This window comes from Crassostrea angulata, chromosome 10, assembly GCF_025612915.1.
Source record: "Crassostrea angulata isolate pt1a10 chromosome 10, ASM2561291v2, whole genome shotgun sequence".
In the NCBI taxonomy this organism is placed as follows: domain Eukaryota; kingdom Metazoa; phylum Mollusca; class Bivalvia; order Ostreida; family Ostreidae; genus Magallana; species Magallana angulata.
The window spans coordinates 40214477-40236475 of record NC_069120.1 but is presented as its reverse complement, the minus strand read 5'-3'; the positions used below and the strand labels follow the sequence as shown (position 1 = coordinate 40236475).

Sequence of the window (21999 nt, the reverse complement as noted above, 5' to 3'; positions counted from 1 at the left end):
GATTTTAAAATCACAGTCAAAATTTTATAATTATGACATATTTTTCCTATCTCATCAAGATTTTTTTACAAAGCGCAATTCTAAAAGATAATTTGGTTTTGGGGAAAAAATATTTTGCGGAAATATTTATTTTCTCAAGTGGAGTTTAATTTTATTATATCGACGCCATACTTTGGGAAGAGGGAACTAGTCTAAACAAAAATGCGTATAATTACTGTTAGCAAAGGTTTATGGAAGGTAAATCCAAATAGTTTTAGTGATGAATTATATACAATAGGGTTACTTTAAATATTTGTTTTGTTCATGGTCGTCAGACACAGAATTTCAGGGAAGTATACATCGCGGTCACCAGCCCAAAGTTGGGGTCGAGGTCAAGGTACAATTTAGTCCAAAATTTCTCTGCACAATCCTGAAATACCAGAAATAAATGAAACGAAAAGAATGAAGTTGCCAACACTTCTAATAATTTGTCCCTATGGCTAATGTGTAAACTTAAACCCTTTAGTACACTGACATTTGATTACCCTGACATTTCCTGTTCATTCAATTATAGATCATTATTATGATCAGATGCTTTAATGTTGAAATGTCTGTATTATCTATCAGCATGATGTCGTTGATCTGTGGCAAATGTAACTTATCTTTAGCTAACATAGTTACGATATGTTGTTTGAGCAAAGAAATTACTGGCTCCACAGAATCACGGAGCTATAGATCGAATTTAAGTTAGTGGCCTCAGTTAATTTTTAAGTGTCTAAAAGGGCACAAGTATTTGATTCTGCATTGAAGTGAACAGTAAAAGTGTAAGAGTAACACAAAGTATCTACAAATGATGTGAATCATATTCTTTTTTGCATTGTGAGAAAAATCAGCTGAATAGCAATTGTGTAGTATCTCTCTCTACAAAATTATATGTGACAAAACTGACTGACTCGGTGTCAAAATATTGGTGATCATCTGGAGAAGTGGCTTCATACCACCTAATGTTATGTACTTATCTTGGACTGTTAAAGTGTGTATGATATGATTAGGTATTGTTTTGTGATTTTTTAGTTAAAGAACAACGTGCTCAATTTTTTTACAATGTTTTCATTTCATTTAATTAGCCATAGCATTTTTTTAAATTTTAATTTCTCATTTTACATATTTTATTTCTACAATCTGTCTGAGACATTTTTGTGTGAAACAATAGTTTCATTATTAGGCAGCAATGTTTAAATGCTGTCTTACTGTTGTCTATGCAGAAAATAAAGGCGACCATGTGATTTTTGTAGGTAAATTATCATTATCATCATAGGGGAATGATACGTACTATAAACACTTTTCCGCTGCTTTTCGTATGAAAGCAAAAATTATTGCAATTCATGGAAAGGGTGTATTCATGTAATTTTGAGTTAGAGACGTCGTGTTATTTTATATTATGAGGTAATCTTTTTTGCAGAAACTATTGACTATTGCCTTGGTCTTAGGACTTGTAGGCTTTGGCAAAAATACTCTTTCACAAAAAATATTACTATTAAAGTTCCATGAACATGATAATTGCTTTCATACTTCTTAAAGCTGAAGAGCCTCACTTTATTATTGTAAACATATGTGTTTATAACATGTTGCCGGTTGCACACACATGTATATGAATTTTTACTCAAGTATTATGCCGGTCTTCAGATATTCAATGTTTTTTTCTTCTCTTTTTCAGAATTGTTGAAGATGCATCCTAAATCGCAGTTCTAGATGGTCAATAAGTAGCGAGTGGATGAAACAACTGATCGGCCAAGATGATTTTTATCGACAATAACAATGTTAAGTATGAGGTCTGCGAGATCACAGTATCAGACACCAATAAGATTGAATTTACACTGGAAAATGAGACGAACAAGAGAGTGGTGGAGCAGATTCCGCAGAGATTTACACCACTACAACCAGATCCCGTCACAGTCTCACAAACAGAAATCACCCCAGTTCAGCCAGGGGAACACCGTAAATGTACAATGTGCGAGAAACGTTTCACGGATACTGAGTCACTTGAGAAGCACATGGGGTTACATACTTTCGGCAGGGAGCACAACTGTGAGATTTGTGGGAAGTCGTTCAGTGCTAAATCTTTTTTGAAAGTACACATGATGGTTCACACTGGAGAGAGGCCGTTTGTGTGCGAGATCTGCCAGAAAGGATTTTCCCGAATATCCAACCTGAAGGCACATAGACTGACCCACACTAATGAAAAACCTTTCAAATGTGATTTCTGCGATAAAGTTTTCACTCATCCTTCCAACATGAAAAAGCATATGAAGTCACAGCACACAGAAGGCAGACCTTACAAATGTGAATATTGTGATAAAAGTTACAAGCTTTCCAAACATCTAAGAAGGCACATAACTACTCATGATCCAGAGAGCAAAAATATCAAGTACGCCTGTTCCATTTGTAATAAAGAATTTTCTTCATTTAGAAATGCACTAAGACACAAACAACAGAAACATCAGTCGCCATCTTCAACTGAAGTTCATGAAAATGTGGTGCCAACTTTAGTGTGTGAAGAAATCATAGCTGATGAAAATGAAATTTTGCCCGGGAAGAGAGAAACAGTACATATAATTCCTTATCAAAGTTCTCAGAACGAAATCACTGTTCCATCAGATCTTTTACCCAGAGTGCCAGGTATTACAAAGATTAAATGTGTTCACTGCACTAAGAGATTTTCTAATCAGACTGACTTGGACAAACACATGACTCTGCATACAGGAGAAAGACCCCACAAATGTCCAGTTTGTAAGAAAGGCTTCAATGCTAAATCATTTCTTAAGGTGCACATGTTGACACACACGGATGAGAAGCCATTCAAGTGCGATGTGTGTGGGAAAGGATTCAATCGTCCCTCCAACCTGAAAGCTCATAGGATCACTCATGATAACCCAAAGCCTTACTCCTGTCACATCTGTAACAAGATGTTCTCACATCCATCTAATGTCACCAAACATATTACAGTTCACACAAATGAGAGACCTTATCAGTGTGAATACTGCCAAAAATGTTTCAGACAATCCAAACATCTAACAAGGCACATGCTAATTCACACATCGGCACCGGGATCGTTGCGCTGTTCTAGATGCGAGAAAAGATTCCTAGATGAAAACGAGTTTCTGCAGCACAAGAAAGAACATGAGGAGAAGAAACAGTTCCAGTGTGAAGTCTGCGAGAGAATTTTTTTCCGCTCATCTCATTTAAAACGACATTTAATGACTCACAGCACCGGCAGGGTTAACACGTGCGACTATTGTGGCAAACCATTCAACTCCATGGCAAACCTCCGGCGACACCTGATGATAAATCACCAGAAAGATACCAAACATCAGTGTCAGGTTTGCGGACAAATGATTTTGCAGCCGTCTCATCTCTCAAAGCATGCACGTGAACACCAGTGCGCTATGGTTGCTGGGAAGGAGGGGGAAATTATTTTTCAGGAGGAAACTGGACATACTGAGCAAGCATTTAAATGTTACATCTGCAAAAAGATATTTAAGGAACATGGTCTTCTGAAAAAGCACCTCCAGGTTCACAGTAATAAGGTCCTCTACAAATGTGGTGCTTGTGAGAAAATTTATCCTACAATGATGGCCCTGAAAAAGCATATGGTAATCCATGGGGAGGGTCCTTTTAAGTGTTATATGTGTGCAATAGAATTTGAACAATACTCTGACTTCAGGGAGCATCAGAATAAACATCAGATATCCGCAGACGAGAAGAGATATCCTTGTGATATCTGTGGGAAACGGTTCAAATATCGCTTGTCTGCAAGAAAGCACAAAGAATTTCATGAGGCGGAGGAAGATAACTCCCCCATGTTTCAATGTGACATTTGCTCCAAGAGGTTTCGCCATGTTTCTTCCCTTTCAAGACATAGAAAATCCCATGAATTGAACCAGTTTGGGGGAAACGAAGGCATGTCTCAAACAATACGTTACGTTCTAGACCACAGTGCCCCAGCTTCCAATGAATTGGAGTTACCAGGACATGACCAAACAGTACAGCTGGTACAGAATAATGAAGTGACCGGAGATGTAGCAGAGATTGAAATCCCTGGCAATGCAGTTCCATACATCACTGAGGTAGAGGGACAGCAAATATTACACATAACAATCAATGACCTAGATGAAAAAATATCAGAACTAGTCCAGTCAGTGCAAGTTATTTCTTATGATGAAAATACAAAAAGTTCCGTTAATGGCAACCCTGGAAGTGTAGCAAATAGAAACTCTAAAGCAAATTTACAAGTTTCTGCAGCTGAAGCAGTTAAAAGTGGTAATTATCAAATTGTTGCAAGTCATGGTGGACAAAATGAATATCAGATCATTGAAACTGACAGAAATGGAATTCCAGAAGTATTAGTAGTGGCAGCTGATAAAAGTCAGGAGGGCAATCCAACCACCAGCAAGGCTGTAGAGGTGCTCCATGTTACAGAAACCCCAGTCAATGCTGGATCACAGGCAACATATCAGGTTGTTGCTTCCAACATTCCTAAAAATGCAGCAACAAATGTTGCTGCTTCAGCAACAGGGTCAGTGAAAGGCGGGATAGCAACAAATGTAGCAAATGATAATGCTCAAACCGTCACAGAAGTGCAGCTAATAAGAGAGCAACCAGGTACCACAGTGATGGTAGACTTTGACGAAGGAAGCACAGTTGATAAGGAGTCGAGTGACAGCATTTCTGTGGAAGTATCCGGTGAAGAATCAGGCAAGCAGTATATCCAGGTTACCCCAGAATTACTCAAAAAACTGAAGTCAGGGAAGGCTTCAAATGACGAAGTGGTGATTCAAACTGAAGAAACTTCCAACATCATTTCCCAAAGCCCACGGACATCAGTTGAGAATTTTAAAATCTTGTACACTGATTCATTAGGGAGTCGTGGTTCTGATGATCAGGGACTCATCGAACTTGCAGAGAGAGCTGTCAATTCCAGTTTGATGGAAGAATCTGTACAGCTTGCAGAGACCGTTGTTATTTCTGAACCACCCTCCCGAGTTCCCGACACTGACCATTCCTATGTTAACGTAGCCGACAAAGACATTACCTCTGGTATAGATATAGTTTACTTCTAAGCCAAGATTATAAGAACACTGTTTATTAAGGAAGGGTGGGGGACTACCACACACTGCAAATTTTGGGGAACTGAATTTGTAACATTTTATATGTGTAGGTCAATTTTTTTTTTTGGTAGTTTTAATTTATCATCAAAATTGGGGAAAAAGATCAGTGTGAATATGATCATATAATATATTTTATCATGAAATGATATTAGTTATAGATATCAAAGAAGTTATAATTTTCTACAAATCTGCTCAGCTTCTACTATGAATTAGTTAACCAACTGACATTTGTTTCCTATATTCCCTGTACTGTTTTGTCCTACAAGGTCATAAAATGCCACTCAAATCTGCATTCACATACTGATGCATGGTATTTCATGTACAAATGTATTAGTATTTTGACCCATTACTACAAAGTACAACTGAAACTTTCCTTTTCATTTACCGTCTACAATTGATAATATGATACAATAATTAATTGATGTAAAGGTGATGGTTTACATAAAAACCTGAAACATACAGGGTATTCTAAATTGGTATACATTAATAAATGCACTTTTTTAAAAAATATGAACTGGTGTATAATAACTTTCACCTGAATTGTTAAGTATTTTGACTCTCTCCTTGTTAAGAAAGACAGTTGACATGGTCATTATTTGGCATTATACGTGTATTTTACGAGAAATCTTCATGTGTTTCTTCAATTATTCCTTGTTTTTCTTCAGTGCCTTTTAAAACTTATAATAAACTGTCCATATAAACTACATTTATAATGGCTTTGTTTGATTTTGTTGGGAGGGAGGGGGAATATACATAAGGGTAACTTGAATTTAAAAAGGCTTTTTTGAGCCTTTAAAACTAAAAGAGTAGTTGTCAAGGAAGCACTGAAAAATCTGCTTTGTCATACAATTCAGTTCATATAGCCTGTTATAAGTATATTAATATATAAATATATTTATGCCCCCCTTCGAAGAAGAGAGGGCATATTGCTTTGTTGCTGTCCGTCTGTTGGTCAGTTGGTCCACCAATAGTTTCCGTTCTTTTTCTTTGCAGAGGTTGCACATATTGAAATGAACTTTGGTATACAGATGAGATTTATCATGATAATATCTAGGTCAAGTTCGATTTTGGGTACGATCAAGCAACTTTTTGACAGAGTTATGCCCCTTGGACATAGTAAAATTGCACTCATTTGCAGTTTCTGTTATTTCCAGCGCAGAGGTTGCACGTATTGAAATGAAATTTGGTATACACATTTATTATTATGATATCTAGGTCAAGTTCGATTTTGGGTACGTTCGAGCAATTTTCGACAGAGTTATGCCCCTTTGACTTAGAAAAATACTAATTATTTGCAGTTTCCTTTCATTTTCTTTGTGGATGTTTCCAAGGGAGGGGGGCATAAGTGTTTCACAAACATCTCTTGTTTTGTTGGGCCTGCTCTTCTTCACACAGAGTGACTTTAGATGAAGAGTGTGCTGTGACCTTCATTTAAATTTCTTAATTGGAGGTCAAGGTCACAGCAGATGTTTGTACCTGGCATATTTTCTATCTCCATGGTGAAATTCAAGGATCAAAGTCAAAAACAGATCTCTGTGTATTATATTTGCATATTATTTATATCTCCCCCCCCCCCTTCTTAGCTCACCGAGACAGAGTCAGGAAAAGCTTCTGCTAATCTCTCGTTGTCAGCTAGGGTGCAGTTAAAGTGTAATGAAAATATGTATTCAAAGTACACAGCTAGTTTCGGATACAGAGTGTGGTCTTGATTTTCCAGGACTCGGAAACATGAAGCATTTAAAGACTTGAGTCAAAATTTCATGACTAAAGAAATGTATGGTTTGAGCCTAAAATGGCCCCCTTAAATGAACATTGTCATTTTACTGTAATTCTTTGTTTTTCTGAACAAATATGCAATTGAAGTTTTTTCATAATTTTCATTTTAATTTTAGTGCCCACAGTTTAAAAATATGACATCATAAAGTTTACCTTTTCCGGCCATTTTTGCATTTTTAGCATAAAACGGCTTGTTTTGAGGCAGTTTTTCTTCAGAGAAACATTGAGCGACTGCTTGAACAAACAAAATATTTTCACCAAAGATGTATCTCTCCAGTACTTATAAGTGACAAAGAGTTCGTTCTTGTTCAAAGAGTCGCTCTATAATTCCGATTCGAAAAAAAAAGATTAAAAAAATGTCAATTTTTGACTGATTTTGATTGAATTGAGATATGAAAATTGTTCATTTTCTTCTTGAAACCTTTCGCCACAAAATATAGACCCTTTATACTAAACTCTCTTAATATATAATTTTCTTTTAATAATCTTATTCAATATGGTTTATTTGGCATTTTGAAATATACATATACGAATAGAATCAATATATGATGCAACATTTTTAGATAAGAGGTGACATAAGAGAGGAGCGAACCTCTTTTTAAATAATAGCATTCCATTTTTTTTTCTTTTTGACTAAGACTAATTCATGGTCCCGCTAAGGCAGTTATAAGATATTAGAACAATTCAGATTGCGTTAAAGTCTTGGAGCTGATTGAATATTGAGTAAATACTGCTCATACTCAATTCAGATGTGCAAACTAAATATAACTATTGATGTGTAATGTAGAGATAGCTTCAGATGCAGATACTCCAAAGAGTGACGCACGATTTTTTAAAGGTTGTAAGATGAATCGCAGCTGTCTATGCGTGTGCTTAGCGACTATGAGACTGTTCCTCGACGTGTCTCATTTAATTTTGCAATGTTGTACTACCATTGCGCAATCTATCAGCTTCAATTTGCCATGCTTTGCCACATGTATATATACCCTGTATAAGCATCTCTATTTCAGACCACATTTGACCTTGGGTGCTGCCGCACAAATCCGCATGGCGCACATTCAATCGTCCGATCACATGATCACTCGCGCAATCCTATCGCATCAACTTTAATTTAAGTCGCATATAGACACAAAAAATAACGCAAGATCGCTTTAGATCGCGCAAATACTTTTTCATATGTGATCATTTTGGCAAAATTTTAAAATTCAAATCTAAATTTTTTCGGCCACACGAATATTTTGTCGCTTCTGGTCGTGCGCTACTCGTGAAATTGAGATGGTCACTATTTCAAGTGCATTTAGTTCAATATATAACGAATAATGAATCATTATTATGAGGTGATAATTTTGGTCGGGGCGTGATCAAATCCAATAAAGCCCGAAGGGCTTTATAATAGATTTGATCACGCCCCGACCGAAATTATCACCTCATAATATTCAAAGAATGATTCCTTATTACTTATATTTATATAAATTTAAGCCATCGTACGATTAAATATTTAAATATAGATAAGCAAACCCCGCTGGCGCCTCAGTTTGGCGTCATAATTTTGTATTATGGGTTATATAGTACAAAATCGATACGAAGTGTTATCACAGGCAAAGACACTGGAAAATGTAAATATTCATTTTTATTGTTCATTTTATTGAACATAGCAAACACTTTCAATTGCACAAAAATTCTCTCTTTATCTCTCTCTCTCTCTCTCTCTCTCTCTCTCTCTCTCTCTCTCTCTCTCTCTCTCGTATGGAATAAGAACTTTTAGTCAAATTATGATGTTACCCCAATAAATAATTCAACTGTGCACCATAAAGCCATAACGAACTTGGAGCTTTTATTGATATCTGCATTACCCAAGTGTTAAATCTCTTTACCTTCAGTCTTGGGTATACAAGTCAAGGACGAGCTTTACAACTATGCATTCAGGACAGAAAATCAAGTTTGTTATGCAATTGATTTGAGTTATGTACACGATAGTTAAAAGTACGTCATTCTATTTTCTCATATATTTTCCCAGTAATTGCAGTATTCTTCCTTGCAAATCCTCGCAAATGATGCAGTGGGCTTTTTTTGTTACTAGTATCTGATTGATATACAGGCTGAGGTTTTGTCACTTCGAGGATATTCCTGATAAAAATCAATGTGACCAGTTCACGCACAGTTTCGTCTGTCTCATTCTTTGATAAAATTTTGAGGTTTGGTCTTGGCTAACGTTCCAAAAAAACCCATTTAATAATATATATATTATGACCTAAGATACTTATTGCTGTCCCATTTTTACCTGCTACTAATTAAAAACAGTCAATCAACAAATTCGGGGGAGGAGATTTTCGCGAGAAACCTCTGTGTTGATAAAATAGATTTCCCCAAAGACTGAGAAATGCGTGAGTTTTGATACCATGGGGTTTAATGTTTAGACCTCTTGATTTGGTAATGAAACACATCGGTCAATATAGCAAAACGCACCGCATATTCTTCACCATTTCTCGTTTCCGTGGCTATCCGATCCTCATTCATCATGTTTTATTGAAAGATTGATATTTCGCGCCGGACCCCCGCAAAATTGCGCGACCTTATCAAACGCGGGATTATAGAGTTCGTTCCTTTTTGTAGAAGCTTAGCAAGGGTCGTATTGATAATCAAACTTTCATTAGGTTCCCTCTTTTACTTGACCGTGATGCTTTAATAGAGATTCCATTGACAAGAATCAATAGGCCTTGCAACCTTGATGAATAATTTAGAATACGACTTTTTACATTCGTTCTCAAATATCTACGTACAAAGGTCGGGAGACAATAGAAAACATACAGAAGTACAATTCGAACGAACATCAATTTATGAGATACTATACTCTGTCCTGAGTTTTTGCTTCCACCACTTTTTGCTTGATATTTCGATAATTGTTTAAAATACCTTTGTGCTCAAACTACCTTCATCCACTAATATGAAAAATGTCCAGATTATCTATTTTGAAGCTTCAGGTTTCAATACACATCCAAAAAATAAAAAGTATACGGGGATTTTGCATTGCATCAACCATTAATAAGCCCGGATGATAACGTTGAAAAATTGCGCGAGATATCCCGAGTACTTCTGAATGGAGAAAAGATGTAAACATTTCCCATTATAAATCTCCGTAAGATATTTGTTTTCGTTCCTGTGAACTTTTATGAGTAAAAAATGACAAATGTTCAATTATTCAATATCTTGGATATATTCCCTTTTATTGATTTCAACTGTATTTCTTTCACAGGTATGTGTATTTTTATTAAAAATCGTCAAAAAGTGATGGAAGCAATAACTTGGGACAGACTACAGTCCTTAAACTGGTACATTTTAATTACTAGTACATGTAGTGGATTTTTTTTATATTATCATTTGTTTCGAAAACGAATTTTTATTTTTATAGAATAACTGAAAATTTTAATACCCTCCAGGCCTTTCATCGACAGAATACGTATTCAAACCGTAATAGCTGAGTATACTTAATGCAGGTTTCTTGGAGTACATATATGGCAAAAGTATGACATGAACAAGATAAGAGATTCGCCAAACTTGTGGCATATTTACTTGCGGATGATACGTTGTTATTCAACACACTTAAATCCCTGTTTTATGAATATGAAATGGTAATATAAGCAATAAAATGATTTCGTTGTTAATTCTGAAGGATATAAACGGTCTCCATATAAGAGCATAAAACATGCCGAAATACTGAAGGGAATGCCGAAATACTGAAGGGAAAACATTACATAACTCGCTGACGCGACGCTGACTGTACATTTTCTCTGCAATTCCTACATCCGTAAAATTCTTATTGACCAACATAGATACTATTTTATTGTTTAATAAACATGCAAAAAAAAAAAAAATAATACAATCCCCACAACAAAGAAAACGGACGTGTTCGAACTACGGGTTTAAAATTTTAAAGCTTAATTAGTTTAGTACGATAAACATTGTGCAACATCAATGTTCGCTCATCATGTTGCAGATTGAACGCTCGGAAAGTTAGCGCCTGGGAATAACCATCGCATTTAGCAATTGCTGGTCTTAAGCACAATTGGCACCTGTCACTTAAAGCAAGAACTTTCTCTCCAGGACCCAGGAAACTCCATTTTCTATCAAAAGTCCATCGACCTTCTAAGTTTCAGCTTTGACAAACGAGAAAGGATAATGTTCTGAACAGACCTTGTATAGTTTTTTGTGTAAACTCCGACAACTGAAAACGTAATTTGATTTCTCTCTCTCGCTTCTGAGGGATGGAGATAATTAGGACTAACTAGAAAAACCTGCACTGGAGGAAAACAACAGGCCTTTCCTATGTTAAAAATTAGGTATTGGTGGCGAATGTCAATTATAGTTCTCCAGTTTCAATTTATGGGAAGCGAGATGGAAAGAAGACAAAGCTCTGACAACATAAAAAGTAGTGGTTTTTATGAATCCCTTGATATAGCCTATAAAAAAAGAAAAAGAAAAAAACCAAAAGGGACTTAGACACGATTTGTCTTAAAATTTTCAAATTTTATTTTTCCATTTTCTATGTTTATAATGATAAATATAACCGTTTATAATGCTATGTCAAAATTTGAAAGTCAAATATCAAGTTATAAGCAAGATACAGAGTTCATAATTCTTTGTTTTGTAAACAAAGCTAGAATATTGTCATTTTTTATATGTGTATAGTATTGGTGGAAGTTTCAATCAAATGTATCTGATTTTTGTTGATAATAGTATTTATGAAGATACTGCATTACTAGTAGTTTAAATTGGTTTTTAGTACTTTGTACGTGTCATTTTGTCTAAGAAATTGTAATTCTCTACATTACATTTTTTGTAAACAACTATAAGACTCGAACTTTGTTTACACAACAATCAATTTTCGCCTCTGTATCTCGCTTGTAACTTGACTTTAACATTCAATACTTTGGTCAATCATTTAAAATGCACCAGCAAATCATATTATACATAAAAAAATAATTTTTTATCACAAATCGTGTCCAAGTCCCTTTAATGTCAGTTAATTCTACTTTTTAAAAAAAAATTAATTCAATTTGCTTATTCCTCTGTATATTTTTAGTACTCTTTTTTCCCCACCTGTACAACTTTTCCATCATTTATTTATTAATTGATTTATCTAATTTCATTGACATCATCGCCTCTGTACATTTTACATATAAATTTTAGTTAATGGAACTAAGTTAAAAATTCTCTAATGACATCGTGGGATGAACTGAAGAGCGACGTTAACGCACATAATCTAATGTATTTTCCATAAAGTATTTCATACCGTTTTAAAAAAATACAGGGAAAGATGTATAATTTACGGGTAAAATGAAAAAAGTTCCATCCACAGAGGATTAGGCAAAAATGTCAAAGGGACAAAATTGTGGCAATCAGGATTTCAAAATATTGATTCCCGAGTTAAGAACCATGTCTTTTGGTGAGTTTTTCTTCCTTCTTCCTCGTCTAATGACAAGGAGCATGGTCTATAAATAAATGAAAGAATATAGTTTAAAGAAGAGAGACAGAGGAGAGAGACAGAGGAGAGAGAGAGAGAGACAGAGAGAGACTTTGTTCTTTCTTTTGTACTCTTTATTTTCTGTTTCATTTAATTATTTGTCTGTAAATATGTTTTATACAGGAACACAATGTAAATTACCATTTTTTCGATATAATTGTGTTATCCTGTCTAAATAGAAATATTAATTACAGAATTTATTATTCTTCAAAGAAAAAGGTAGACGGCATACACGTGGTGAGTTAAAGTTCGCGCGCTTTTCCATTTGATTCCGCTCATCCAGAATCAATAGTTGGACCAACTTGGAAAAAGCCACACGGTATTTCCCAGTACTAATCTCTCGGATGAACAGATGGTGAAAAGGACAAAATGAATATAGACGTTTGGAATGTGCGGATTATTTCCATATTCATTTTCATTGGAATATCTCTTTCAAAACGGGTAAGTAATGGCGGGTAGTTGTCAGATAGATGATACTATAGATATTAAGAGTGCTGATGTTGATAAGACAGGGCAGGTTTTTGCACTCTTTTTTAAATACATTTTATATAATGGTAAACAGTACCTTATTGGGTTTTTTTTCGAAACCAATCAGGTTTTTATGAAGTACCGTCCTTTCCAAGTAGTCATGTCGTATATTTTATTTGATAAAATGAAATATATCGGAAAGGGCAGTAGAGGTAAACATTGGTATCTCGAACTTTGAGGGAGGTCAACAAAACTTCGAGATATCCGGGGGTTCGAGATATCCGAAGTGCGTTTCCAATTTTATTTCCGTGATGTTCGTATATCAACAGGTGTTGTAGTACCGGTATACATGTATACTCTGAACTCTTCTACTACTCATAAACAACATAAGTGTACATGTTTTATATTCACTATAGCTTGAAAATTACAGGTAAGGTTTCTTAAAGGGGCATGGTCACGAATTTGGTCAATTCTATTTTTATGTTTTTATTATTTACAATGCTTAAGAAATGCATTTTTAATGATCAAATAAAATTTGAGAGTCATTTGTAGAGTTATAAGCAAGATACGAGGCTCACAATTCTCTGTCATGTAAACAAGGCTCGTGCCCTGTTTTTGTTTACATAGGTTCAATATACCAGTTAAAAACCTTTTTTTCCAGCTAATTTATCTATCTTTTTTTTTTTATTTTAAACATAGATAAGCAGTTCCTAACGTTTAATACATTCGTTTTAGGTTTAAAACTGGAATTTTACTTCAACGTTCAAAATGTATACAAACGCTTTGTTTACACAGCGAAGAATTTCAGGCTCTGTAACTCGCTTATAACTCAACAAATAACACTCAAATTTCGGTTGCCTATTAAAAATGCCTTTCTGAAGCATTGTAAAAATAAAAACCGGAAATATAATTTTTGACCAAAATCTTGACCATGCCCCTTTAAAATAGTATTCCTTGTATTACGTTCCTTTGAATATGGGTATGTTGAATGAAAATTCATTTATGTGTGGAAAACCAGAATAGCTATAATACATGTATAATTAAAGTCTAGACGTCTTAATCTGTCACAAACTAGATTCTCTCTGGGACATACACCATTGAAAAAGCAATTGATTTACAATGTCTTAAAAAACCCATTGAAGATTGTCAACCAGTCTTGTCTAACTTTTAAAGAAGGGCCGATGCATTCCTTTGAGAACGGTTACATGTACTTATGAAGCACAGTTGTCAATACAAAACAATTGTCATTTGACGAAATTGTAACCGATCGTCTGGATAGTCACATAATGTTATAAAGATGTATCTTTATAGGTACATGTAGGTGCTTTTTTTAATGTAAAATACTATTTAATTTTAAAGAAAGTGTTTGCAACGTCAATTTTCTGTAATCATAACGATAAAACTTATGATATGTACGTCTAAATAATATTTGTGAATGAATCACGGATAACAGCTAATCCTACAAAACCATTGAAAAGCGTGTGAACAAAAACAAGAATCCTTTAAAGAAATCATGCCAACCAAACTTACTCCCTCCCCCCCCCCCTCTCCAAAAAAAAAATCTTTTGTATTGATATTTGTAAATGGTTTCCAATCAAACCGTTATAAAAACTGAAACCAGAACTTTAAAATGAAATGCATGCATACAATAATGGGGCTGATGTTCCATAAATCTATAAACCAATAATTTTGAAAAGTTTATGAATTACAAAGGAAATGGGCTTTTATCATCACTTGTGCTCTGGTATAATAGAAACACCCACTTAATAAATCAAATGAGAAACTGACCCATATCAGTTTTGTTTGTGGGAAACTATCAATAATTTTTTACATTGTCTATGAAGAGTAACATCGATGTTCCGTGCATGACAATACAGAAATTTCATTGCCTTTGTATTTGGTTCTCTCGGTTCCTCTTTTATTTCCAATTGATAAGACAGAAACGGCATCACAAGAAGAAAGGAGGTGTCAAGAGCAAATTAACTTCACATATCCTGATATTGCGTGACATGAAATTGATGAAGGAAATGCAGCGACCTTTTTTATGGATAGCGAAAAAACCTGGCGCCCTTCTTAAACTTGTGCGATGTTCTTTTCAGTATACCACTTTCAAACGTGGAAATGTTTGAGGAATAAGTGATCGCGTATTCACAGAAACCAAGCTCTCGCGTGGGAGGATATTTTTGCGCTTAAATAAAAGAATTTAAAAGTACCGGTAGTTGATATTCCCAAAAGTAAACAATTCCAAATATACAATTTACTATCTTTTAAATCGGAAAACTTTCTGAAATATCAAGTAAGTGTCTCGAAGTCTTAATATCTACAAAAAACCTGAAAAATTTATGCATTATTAAAATGCAGAATTTTCTTAAAAGGATTGCATCTTTAAAAACCAAGCAATCTTCCTAGAATGGATAAGTGGTCCTCAAATGTAGTTCACGGTCATGAAATATTCATAGTTCTATGATTGCGCAGTATCTGCACAACGCATTAAGATCACACAGATAAATTTCCATGAAAAAGGCACATACTTAAAGCACTCTGTATCATTAATAATTAATGTGTAACCTTTTTTTAAGTTCTCGCACACATGCATTTTATAATCAATGGCGTATAGCTTTTGGTAGGTGCCATCAATGATAGTCATGCATGAAGTATAACAAAACTTTCTTGTCACATTTTTTCGCAAACAGTTTAAAGTTTTAACTTTTATATGTTCTATATGTTAAAAGAGCTAATGGGTTGATGAAATTAACTTTTTATTTATGCGTAATTGATTAACAGACAATTGATTAACATACATGTGGTTAAGATGGTACGTCGATAATGCAAAATTTTAATGTTACAAGCATGTGAAAATTAAAAGGAACCAATGGTGCCACTAAAAAGTCACAAAAACTAGTACACCAACCAAATTTTGAAATAATAGAGAAGAAAAGACAGAAAACCCCAACTTTTTATGGTTGTCAAGCTTCTGTCTTAGATCTGTCTTAGAAAGTTTATGGTTTCTACTTCGCACAACTAAGAAAGTATTGGCGTACTTAAAGTACAAGTACTTTGTTCATGAATTAGAAGTTCGTGTATATAGATTAACAAATGGTGAAGATTCCAGTATCACATAGAGGAATTTATGTACATTTATGAAAAGTAAAAATACCACTACAACGCTAATCCAGTTATTATTACCAATGTTGTGAATTAAATAAAATAACATATACTGACTTTGGATTAATATCCTTACAAACTATGAAACCATATTAACTAAATCCCGTGACCAAACCGCCACTGTCATTGGTAAACCCTGTCATTTCTAGATCGTGGTTAATAGGGCAATTACGGACAATTACCCAAAAGTCTTTCCATGCATGTGAATGCCAAAACTCCCTCGGAGCAAGAAGGGAAAATCTCCGGTGTTTCCAAACGGATGATATCGCATCTTGTGGAATCACAAATCGATCAAATGAATGTGATTAGATTAGTAGGAATATACCCACATCCAGTCGTAAACCTGACAGAGGCTAATAAACTTTCATTTGTTGGACAGGGCCGCTAGTGACATCCACACTCCGTCACGTGCATTGCTGTTTCATTGTTTACATTGTTTCTCGGAACTTCGTCTCCGAGGAGATGAGGGTCTCTTTAGTGAATACATTGCTTGTTCCAAATCCCGGAGGCATTTAAGTCGATGGACAGCCGGTCAGTTTGAGAACAGCTGTATCCGACGTTTCAAACCAAACTGTGTTCCCGATCCAAAATCACGCATCACATTTATTCGCTCTAGTGTTGTGAAATTTCTTTGTTGGGGCTACAGTTTTGTATGAATTATAGAAAGCCCCTCTATTTTTATCTCCATCTTCGTACAAAATATACGGTAAATTAGCAATACTTTGTTTTCTTCATAATCGAGGTAATAGCTAGACGACAGTTAGATGGTAACCATCTCAAAGGTCTCAATTTAAAAAAACAACACTCATAAAATACAATGCTTTTACTTAAAACTATGATTTAAAAAAAGAAGAGCTTAACCTCGTTCATCCAGCAATCACTCAACTGCAATAGGGGAAAAAGATAACAGATATTGCCAAGAGGAATGATAATATTCTTTGAACAATGATATTACAGAAACCTGTTATGACCTCAATTTTTGGCCTTAAAACTAGGTTCAAGATTACTGCACAGTCCATCACCGCAATACCCTGATTATATGAAGCATGAGCAGAATGGGGCCAATGGAAGAGAAATACTCCAGGGAAGGAATTTCATAAGACCTCTATCTACAATGACATTGACCTTTGACCAAGAAACTTGTTCCAACCCAAAGCATTTCAAGGGTGAAGTATGAGCCAGATTTGTCCAAAGGAGAAGAAAACATGTCAGGATTTGTTTAAGTAGGTCTGACATGAACCCGAAATTTAACATAGAAACTTATTCTAAGGTTCTTGCAAACCCTTGCCCAAAGATGGGTGTAAAAGTTTTGAACACAAGTCCACTCTGTATGACTCCATCCACTAAAAATAGATATAAGTAAAATTCATTAGTATTTAATATTCATCATATTTGAAGGATAAAATTAAAACTGAAAATACTTCGAGAGAAAAAAGCCGACGAAGCTATATCAACCAATTATTTCGCCTTATCAGACTCGTCATTCAATCGCCAACTCTATAAATATTATATGATATATGTAGGTGCATTGTAATTTGTGAGATATGCTTGCAGTAACATTAGTGCAGTACATTAAGTGTCTAATAAATCATCTGAGTTCTTCTTTGCTGTGGTGTAAGTATAGAATTATCAGAATTATCAGACAACTTATCAAACATCGGCTATAGAGCTTATATACCATATTTGGAACCGCATCAGCTGAACCCTTCTGCGGCTTGTGTTGGAGAATTTACTGCAAACACAAATACCACAAGGAGACATATTTTACAACCACTGACCGACTTGTCTCATCTGTTTCTTCCCACCGTTCCTTTTTTGGTCTGGCCATAAAATACCATTATGTCACGAGAAGCGTATTCAACTTTATCACGACAACCAAAAATAGGTGAAACAAAATATGTTTTACGACACCGGTCTTGCTTTGATGTTGGGGTTAAACCACTTAAAGGCAGAGAGAGAAAATGTGGTTAAACATTAAAATTATCAATTTTCAATTACGCCAGTCTCAGAAATATTCAAACATTGATCAGAGTGTTTGGAGAAATATCTCTTTTTAAATGCAGTCGTATTGATCTCAAGGGCGCCTTGGTAAGAGGAGATTTCCAAGGTTTTCCGAAGCAAAGCAGATTAAAAAAAACAACCACGACATTCAACTTCCACTAAGCAGCAAATGACCACGATAAAGCATACAACGTCTGAGCTCAAGGTCTGAGCTGCTGACTAATGAATCTGTTGTTATATTGTGTCCCTGTCATGTTAGGTATAGAGTATAAAATTCCTTGGTCGCTGCTACGAGTAACTAAAGAAATATGATGTCAGACTATCCTTAACATGTAAGATTTATATTTACTATTAATTCCTTGGTCTTTGTAATCGTAGAAAGGACCCAGAAAGTATAAAAAGGCATGAACTTGGCGAGGTCAGACTAAGGAAAGATCTAGAGTCACTTACAGAATCCATTATTGCAATATTTTAAGTACCACGGTGGGATAAACTATAGGTGCTTCGGTAACGGCTAGCTTTTCATCAGTAATCTTTCAAAGAATTTGAAGCTGGAATTTATTAAAGAGCGAATATTGGATATTAAAATTTTGTGGACGTTGAAAATCTTCTTTGGAGTATCTGTCATACAGCTAATGGTTAAATTGTTCGCACATTGTTTGAGCTGATTTTATTTTGTTCATCGCCATATTGGTTGAACAATAAATCGTATTTGCTTTGGTAAATATATGACTTTTGATGATAAGAGAAAGAACTACTTGGATATACGTAATCTGCATATGCATCAATGTAAAAGCGTGTTTGTCTCATTTTGAAACGAAAGAGATAATTCTGGAGTTTGTTAACGATAAACCAATGAAAAGGGTTCATTGATGACATTATATCGTAAATCAGTGCGATATGTATTAACTTTCACTTTTCGCCAAAAATGCAAAACGCAGAAATTATATCTGGTATTGTTTGCGTTTAGCAAAAAATAACTGACGCAAGTAAAAAAAGGGTTTGCACATTTACCCCATGTTTCCAAATTTTCTGACATGCAACTCCCACCTAAAAAAAAAACAGGTTACTTTGTCCAAAATGCAAGACAAAAATGCTCATATCTTATACAACAAATAAAAATATTTGAATTTGGTTGTGTTAGCAATGGTTTATGTGTAATACTGCATCGGTTTAACTTAGTTTGTTTACAACGTTACAGCAATTGTCATTGTGATCCAATTTCACACACAAAAAAAATGAAATGAAGTAAAAGGTATTTTGGCAAATGTAGTTACTAGACATTTTGAAACCTTGTTTCTTGTTTATGATATGACTTACCCTAACATTCAAGACCTCATGAGTATGCCCAGTTCAAGTCTCTTTCAGAAGCTGTTGCATAGAGTTGAATTATGATTATTAAAAAGTTCTCCCCTACAATCAAGTAATTCATCTCAAAGTGCAAGCTTATTATGTCTTCTGACTTTTTTTTTTTTTTATAATTTTGTTTTTTAAGTTTCTTCCCCTAAACTCAAGTAATTCTATAACAAGTTTGTCAATATGCGAGCTAACTATGTTGACATGAGTGTTATCCTTTAGACCCGATCAAATCCGTCTGCTAATGGATATTTATACGGTGGATGCAAAGAATCCCAATAAGTGTTTCATCTGCCTTGGAGCTCCTTGGCGGTTTTTCTTGATCAGTTCAATAATGAATTTCTACGTTTTAAACGGTGGCCCAATGAAAAGAAAGCAAATGAAATACTTTTGAGATTTGGAAAAAAAGAATTGAGCATGTTCGTTTTTCTCCTGCTAAATCTAAAGAAACCGAGTTTTTAATGCAATTTCTATAAACTTAATAAAAAGTACATGTATATATATAGCTGTAACAAATCCCGCAATGTCTCTTCTAAAAGTTTGCTTGAAATACAATGCAATTTATGAAACACTGATTTTGCACGAACAACAAATCTTACTGAATCAGATTAAAGGTATCAAAATGAAATATCATATAAGGAAGTCTGATTTGCATTTCATAGACAAGTATGTATTCTACATTTGTCGATTGCTCCATTAGGAATAAATTGCTCTTAAAAGTGTTTATGCCATTCAGCTCGTTTATAAATGTGAAAACGTTCATATCAAGTGAGCAATTTCAACATGCTTCAAGATAACAGCGAGTGTCATCTTTGCATGCATTGGCATGACGCTTTCCATATTCCAATACGTTACAGTATACAAGGAAATATTCGCCCTTTTTTTTCATTTTCGTCCCTTTTGCTATCGTTGCCAGCTGGCAAATTTAAGACTAAGCGAAATCAAATTATATTTAAAGTGTTAATATTTCTATAATTATGGGTAAAAAGACGGGACGAAATCGTTTCCAAGTGTAGAAGGGCGAGGAAAAAACCACAGGGTGAAGATAACACTGTACACAGTATGAATTTAAAAAAATACATGTATATTTCTATGAAAATGGGCACTGAGATAGTGGCCTTTTGATGGAGAATATAGACTCTGGCAGGATATTGTATGCTAGTATCAGACTGCTGTGTGCACTTTGAACCAAAGTACTTGTCTATATATTTATATAAAATTTTCTTTTTATCTTTCATATAGTACAAGTATTGTGCAGAGGGATGCTGTCCACACGAATTCTGTGCGTATCACAAAATCTGCTATCCCGTCATTCACTGCGAGCCTACGTGCCCTGACGGAAGTTGTCAAAATGGACTCTGCTTTCCCGCCAAACCATGCAAGGTGAACACAGAATGTGGATTCGCCGAGTCTTGCTCTTACAATTTCAATCTGGGGTACGAAACTTGTCAGTACAATCTGAACATTGGGGACACCCTGTGTTACGACAGGAACGGGAAGTCGGTGGTCAATCCAAAGCCAGACGAGAGTCCGTTTGTTCACAACAGTTTTAACAACAGACGAGATAATTTATGATTAATAACAAACACGCAATATGTATTTTGTTTATAAATACGCAAAAATCACAGTTATTTTTCTGGGGTTTCAGTTAAGTGACAGCCATACTAACTGATTAATTATCATTGTCATCCATGTAAGTTTCAAGGAAGGTGGTCTAAGCTTCTTCATATTATCTGATAATGATAGATGAAAAACTTAACATTGCATATTTTACCCTTTTAATTGGTTTTCAAATACATGTATGTACATATAATTGCTGTTTATACATATTTACAAATGTATTAACACATTCAAACTTCACTTAAACATCAAATCTTTCATGCCGTCTTTATATTTGTAACACCAAAACCTTTCATCTTGAAAAGAACTTAACTAATCAAAATGCATGACACATTATTTCTTGCATTATTTGTGCACTGACATTCTGTTTAGGCCATAGCCTTCCATTCATCTATAATGGATGGCCATAGCTATCCAATTCTCTGAAAAAGTCTGTGGGACATCCACATATTTGTGCATCTCACATTAAACACAATATAGTAATTATATTTCCATAAATTCCATAAACAATAATTTTCAGCATAACGTTGAAATGAAATTTACAGATGATCATACCATACATTTCGTTTATTATTTTTTTTAAAAAGTCTGGAAATGTTAAAAAAAAGAACAAGCTAATTATATACTAATAATTTAACTTTCATCAATCAGAACATGCTATACATATATATACCCCTGTATTCACTACACAGTATAGTTTCAAAGTTTTCTCCAAAAAATGAAAAATGGATTTACAATGAAAATGGTAATTTGCCCATACAAGGCATATTCTGTTTGGAGAAATCAGCAGAAAAAAAGAATAAATCACTGTGACACAGTTTTATACTTCTATAATTGTGTACAGGGATTTAAATTCCAAAAATTGTTAAAGGGTTGTTTAAAAAAAATAACAACAATGACATTTTGTACAAACAATTTATACCATCTACGTTATGATTTTTGTAC

The 21999-nt window shown here is 34.6% G+C and overlaps 1 protein-coding gene and 1 long non-coding RNA gene across 2 annotated transcripts; both read left to right on the top strand.

Annotated features, from left to right (window-relative positions):
* Window positions 1-148: 148 nt before the first annotated feature.
* Window positions 149-5853, top strand: LOC128167768 (zinc finger protein 99-like). The gene is made up of 2 exons (XM_052833666.1): window positions 149-237; window positions 1697-5853. The coding sequence occupies exon 2, from the start codon at window positions 1776-1778 to the stop codon at window positions 5097-5099; it is 3324 nt and encodes a 1107-aa protein (XP_052689626.1). The 5' UTR covers window positions 149-237; window positions 1697-1775; the 3' UTR covers window positions 5100-5853.
* A 6642-nt stretch (window positions 5854-12495) lies between these two features.
* On the top strand, window positions 12496-21854 carry LOC128168216 (uncharacterized). Its single transcript, XR_008241308.1, has 2 exons — window positions 12496-12885; window positions 20677-21854. It is a non-coding gene; the product is annotated as an uncharacterized LOC128168216 (long non-coding RNA).
* Window positions 21855-21999: the final 145 nt, after the last annotated feature.